At 40.4% G+C, this 5,811-nt stretch overlaps 1 protein-coding gene across 1 annotated transcript; it reads right to left on the bottom strand.

Moving 5' to 3' along the window:
• Positions 1–1,092: 1,092 nt before the first annotated feature.
• dmrta2 (DMRT-like family A2) lies at positions 1,093–4,487 on the bottom strand. The gene is made up of 2 exons (XM_043699220.2): positions 3,911–4,487; positions 1,093–2,599 (listed from the first exon to the last, which is right to left on the bottom strand). Exons 1-2 carry the CDS (start codon positions 4,332–4,334, stop codon positions 1,728–1,730), a joined length of 1,296 nt encoding a protein of 431 aa, XP_043555155.1. The 5' UTR covers positions 4,335–4,487; the 3' UTR covers positions 1,093–1,727.
• Positions 4,488–5,811: the final 1,324 nt, after the last annotated feature.

Here is a 5,811-nt window from a genome sequence, read left to right as displayed (position 1 = left end):
TTAAGTAGGTGAAACCTTCAGTGCTGTCTGTAATAACCTGCAGTCTGAGAGAGACCTAACGAAAAACCAAATGTTGTGACCTTACATAACCGCGGTGGCAGTCCTGTCTATCCTAACGCCCATGGTAGTAATCCCAGATATACAAACTCATCCTGAACAAATTCAGCTGTGAAGGTTTGCTCAGATGTTGGCCACTTTCCTGGTACAGACATCCTGCTACCATCTTAAATTCAGTTTTTTTTCAATTAAAGTGGAATTAGGCAGCCCAATCAAATTAACTTGTTATTAAAGCTCCGTTTATTAAATCATTGTATTGTAGCCATATTATGTTTCACTGCCTGAAAGATCTGGACAAACTTTTGTCATATTGCCTGCAAAAATGTGGATTGGATGAAATGACGGGATTATTATGGAGTCTAGTAAAATGGCGCAGAATGTGCTGCATTTTTTAAAACAACATAAACAGCGATATTTGTCTGAAACTATATAAACTGGACATTAAAAAAATGAGGCAGAAATTAATCCGTGCAGTTTATAGAAATTTTCCTGTTTGAACAAGTTTCATCTGTCCCTTTCTGGGTATCAGTATATGAGCGGTATGTGCAATTTGAACATTGTCCTTTTAGACATCATGTTTACCCAGTTATACTTGATGCAAGAAAGTAAATAGATCAACTCAGCCAGAGTGCCGTTTAGCAGGATTAGGTTGCCATGGTTACGAGTTTGATGAGTTATGCAATCTTAATTCAATGCAGCGAGCCATTCTTGATCGTACGTAGACGGTCATAAAGTTTTAATGTCACTGGGATGTATTCTTCGGTCTGAGTTAGACATTTCACGGGTCCTTTTCTCTTCACTAGTTTTGTAAACAATTCTTAATACTCCTGAAAAGCCAACACCTCACCAATTTTATGTATTGGCTGAAATCAGAAATTTACTGCAATGTTTTTTTCGACTCTGGAGTTTCGATGACCATAACTAAATATTTCAGATTTCTTCTCATCGACAAGAACGGTGTAATTTCGAAATATTATTGTGCTGTCAGCTTTGGTTAAATATTTAAATCAAAATGCGTGTCCAGGAATTTGTTTACAAAATAACTTTTATTTCTATCAAATGCAAACACATAACTTTGACTGTTTACATGAAAATAAATGCTAGAATCAACACAGACTAGTACCAAGCTTCTATATACAATGTAAATAGATGACTGAACATTATACTACCGTCTGCTGTAGCCTTTGCCTACGTACAATTACAAATGCAGTTAGTTACCCTTACGTTTGATATATACACATTTGCCAAAGTCTACTTGAAAGAAACAGTCGCAAAGCAAGTCCCAGCTCAAAAAGTCTATAATATATTTAATCTGCACCTTTACAAAGGTACGTAAGAGCGCTTCCGCTGTTCCATGTGAATAACTTTTTTCTACATATTACATTAATAATTTAGAATTAAGTCAGTTTTCCTTATAGACATTACACTCGTATCTACGTACACAATAATCAAAAAGGAATTTCGTGAGTATGGCTATGAATTACAATACCAGCGAAGTATACCGTTAACAAAATTGCACGTCAGCACTTTTATTGTACAATCATGTTTATTATTAAATATTTAACTTTCTCCAATGCATGTTCTATAATAATCACGTAGGCACGGGACAGTTTCGAACAATTCGGCCAGTGCTTTGTCAAATTTTAAGACGCCTGAGAGAGTGTTGCAACTTACTGTTTATCCGGGTTATTATTTACAACTGATCCGTAAAGTCCATTAGTGTACACTTGATCTTTGTGCAAGTTGGACCTATCTCGCATGAGGTCGCTGAAGGCGTAATCCATTGGTGGACGAAAGCCCAGTGTTGGGACAAGGCCCGTTGTTGAATAAGGTGTCATGAAAGCAAGTCCCCGACTATGGGCCGAATACGCTAAGCGAAGAGGATTGAGTCCTAGATGTGGTCCAATGGCATAGGCGTTGGGATCTGTAGTAAAATGGGCCGCGTTAGGTTGTAGTGGTGAAAAAGCAGACCTGTTGCCCAGCGTCCCAATGGCAGGCGGCACCGCCCCAGCTACCAGAGGTCGATGTGATGTAGGTCCTTGGACAGCCTGATGAGTCCTATCACGGTGCCAAGTTTCTTCGGAAACCTTTTCTTGCTCTCTATTGTTTAGAATCTGCTCGATGGCTTGGACAACGTCCCCTCCGCAACCTTGCAGGACTAGCTCTAGGACACTTCTCTTGTGTGAGGGGAAAACCCTGGTTAGAATTTCAATTGGAGTCCTCTGACGGGCACCTGTGGAGGGGGTACCGTCTCTCTCATCCTTTTCTGTCTCTGACCCAGAGTCAGAGCCCAGTGGCGTGATGGTCCTTGGGCTATCTTGTCCTTCTTTAAGAACTTTACAGATGGGAGAACTAAGAAATGATTCTCCATCTCCGTTCTCTGATCCAGATCCATGGCGAACGTCTGGCGACGAGGTCCCAGGTACACTACCTGCTCCAGGCTCACTGTCACCCGGTATCGGCTTCACTAAGGACTGCTGAGGAGTACCAGCTCGCGGCATCAAACTCTTTTGAAATAATTCATACTTCTGGAGTTTAGTTTCTGCAAATCAAGAGATTTAAAAGATCTTAAACTGTGATAATGCAAATTGAAGGGTTTTTAAAAATGAAATCATTGTTGAACAGTTATAATTAGTTATAAATGCATTCAATAACAAAAACATTCCGGTTGAAAATAAGGATAACGAAGAGACAATGGAATTTTGGAAATTTCTGGTGGCGTGCACGAGTCGATACTTGACAACCAACAATTTGGCACCAGGAAATGTATTTGACATGTGACCACATCAGAATATTATAGTTTAATGTTATATATCCAAAACAAGTCTGAACGCTGAAACTGTTCCTCAGTTTCGTTTAAACGTTTTTTTATAGTATGTTAATTATTTTGCTGCTTAATCGTTACTTTCAATTGAATAAAACTTTTTAATTCTAAGGGTCTCATAAGTGACTTCTCTGGTTAAACAAAAGGCAAACAAACAAATCTGAAGAGCAGAGACCAGACAGAAGTTTGGTGGGGTCACAATTTGTTGTATCAATTATTGCTAAATAAGCCAATTCCCCAATAATATGACAGTATAATTGTTTGCTAAATTGTGTTTCGTGGAATTGTTTAGTGATAGTGTTTTCTTGTTATCAATTTTAAAATAAACAAACGTTGTTAAATTGTCCTTGAATATCGCCATCATTTGATACATGCTGGTTATTTAAATAAGCACTAGAATCGCATTATTCCCATTCTATTTCCATGATTATATAATGGTACAAACAATCGTGATCTGTATGCGAGAAATTGAATTGAATGCTTTCTGAAGTAAAGACAACCGCAATCCGAAAAAAGTGTAATTCTCCAAAACAGTCACATACCAGTTTTCACAGAAGACTTCTTTTCTCTAAATCGTCAGTGGGTGAAGGTTTACATTCTAAAACTGCGTTTCCTAATCCAGGTTTTACATCTAACTACCTACACTGTGTGTCTGAGGCCTGGAGAATTCCACTGCGGCTCAGGGATGCCGAGGCCAGGACACTGTGGAGTTACCCATATCTTCAAATGAAACGTTCTTCCGAGCAGCATTGTATATGTAAGTTTGACTTTAACGGTTACTATTTAATTATTTGGAAAATATGTAATTGTACGCGGCGCGCGGGTTAATTGTGAATATATTGTTACCACGATCTGAAGTGAACAAGGTTTTGCGGCAGAAACCTTCCCACAAATGCGGGTTCATTCTCGAATTTATCGATCGACCTTACTAAGTTGAACAGAGCTACACGAACTACTGTAAACATGAGCAAGGAGCTTACAGTGGGCGAAATAAAAAAAAGTTTTACAAACTTTGGGAGAAGGTGTTACCTGTGTTACCCTCGGAACAGACCGAGCCAAACACATCGTAAGAAGATCGGGATGGGATCATGCCGTTGGCAGCTGCAATGGCCAATCCTTCCGCCGTCCCGTACAAAAGTTGCAGCTCCCGGGCTTCGTTTTCTTCCTGCGCCTGTTGCCTTCTCAGGGCTACCTGAGCCGCCATCACTCTCTGCCTTTCAGCGATCAGGGTACACTTCGCGCACATGCAATCCTTCCAGCGACAGTAGCGTTTGTGGCCCTTCAGAGCGGAGACGACCCCATGGTTTCTACAGCGGGCGCACTTGGGAGTCCTGGGATACTTTTCGGTGGCACGTAGGAGCAGAGGCGGAGCACGGAGTAGAGTCCCCGACACTGAAACAGGTATTGCTGTCGGAGTAGTCTGGCTAGTCGAGAGCTCCGTGCGCAATTCCATTACTTAAGAATAGATTGCTGCTAAATGTCAATTTCTTGTCTTAATTTTCAATCTCAAACTACTGTGCTGGAAACTGTTGCAACAACCACGTATGCGCAGGGAAGATTAGGAGAGGCGCTAAGATCGGTGTGGGAGAAGGCGATGATATGGACGGTATTAGCATTAATGCTGCTGGATACAGAGGTTCAATGAGTCCACTCCCGCGCTCTCTCTATTGTTGCTCGTTACGTTTTCATTAGATTGAAATTGACAACATGTGGCGCCTGCGATTGGCCGAATGGCACGCGGCTGAAAGCACACTCCTGATTGGCTCTGGTTACTGTTACCTAGTGTCCACCTGAACCTTCCAAAATAACCAAGTGCAAACTACAACAGTATCTTACAGGTACAACTGAGACCCAAACTAAACTTAAACAGCAACTTCATTCTTTAGTTTACACCGGGCGTTGTTTGGAGATGTTGGTGTAGTTAACAACAGTAACTAAAGGTGAAATTCCACTTTCTTTTGCAGGCAGTCGTGATCATGATGATGTAATTACTGAGTAACTCCGACGTTGAATTCTGGGTAAGTAACACTTTATTAATTATTTCCACTGGTAATTGCAATGGGTTTTAAAATAGTCTGTCGGCAACAGATACAGTTTTCAAAAGAGAGATTATACTTCTGTTTGTACGTTCGAGACCTGTCTTGGGCAAACCAGCTTTTTCACTTTTCCCATTTTCGAATCGATAAAATATAACTTGTTATCCGTTTGGGAGCGTAAAGGAGGGTGGGCAACAAATGATTGAAAATGTGGTAAATTAAATAATAGCTTTAAATTGTACATGAAAATTTTGATAAAGTTGGACAGCAGGTTTTAAAAATAAACAACAGTCGTTATTCACACATTATGGGGGAGTGAAGGTAAAGCTGTCGACCCGAGCAGTAAAAAGCATGAGAATTCTTCAGCGCCTTGAAGGTTCGCCTACATTTTGCTTATCAAGTTTTGAGTACGCCCTATCTGCTCCAAGCAATTGCAATATAAACTGTACCGTTTACATAATGTTTAAGAAGATGCTTTGTATTCCAAATAGCACTCCCACCCCACCAAATCTATATAAATAAACCGTAATGGTAAGCTCCACCTTAGCCAGCATAATTCATTTCAGGCAATCTTCTGTTTCCTCTTTCCAAAACAAAATCCTACAACATCGGGTGGAAGAGCAACGCGCAACTGGCGAGTGGGGCAACAATAATGCGATTCATACAGCCGCAGAACTATGTTCCGGAAATGGCGGTGGATATTAACTGTTGCTCCTATCTCATCGCAGACTTTGTTTATGATTAAAATATATAACTTAATTTTATTATTCCTGCTCTCGTTGTTCTGCATTACTTGTATAACTGAAGACATGGGGGAACAGAGAACGCCTTATGGACAACTTAAAATTACAGTGGAAGAGCGAAGTTTCAGCTGTCTACTATATGACCTGTACC

Source organism: Chiloscyllium plagiosum, unplaced genomic scaffold, assembly GCF_037043375.1.
Source record: "Chiloscyllium plagiosum isolate Xiang-an unplaced genomic scaffold, Cpla_swu_hap1 HiC_scaffold_9, whole genome shotgun sequence".
In the NCBI taxonomy this organism is placed as follows: Eukaryota; Metazoa; Chordata; class Chondrichthyes; order Orectolobiformes; family Hemiscylliidae; genus Chiloscyllium; species Chiloscyllium plagiosum.
This window is presented reverse-complemented; position numbering and strand designations above follow the sequence as displayed.

Bases quoted from the DNA above. Each gene is read 5' to 3' on its own strand.
- dmrta2 (XM_043699220.2), bottom strand. From the start codon at position 4,334: ATGGAATTGCGCACGGAGCTCTCGACTAGCCAGACTACTCCGACAGCA. The intron at 2,600-3,910 runs GTAACACCTTCT...CTTGATTTGCAG, and splicing joins CTGTTCCGAGGGTAACACAG to AAACTAAACTCCAGAAGTAT.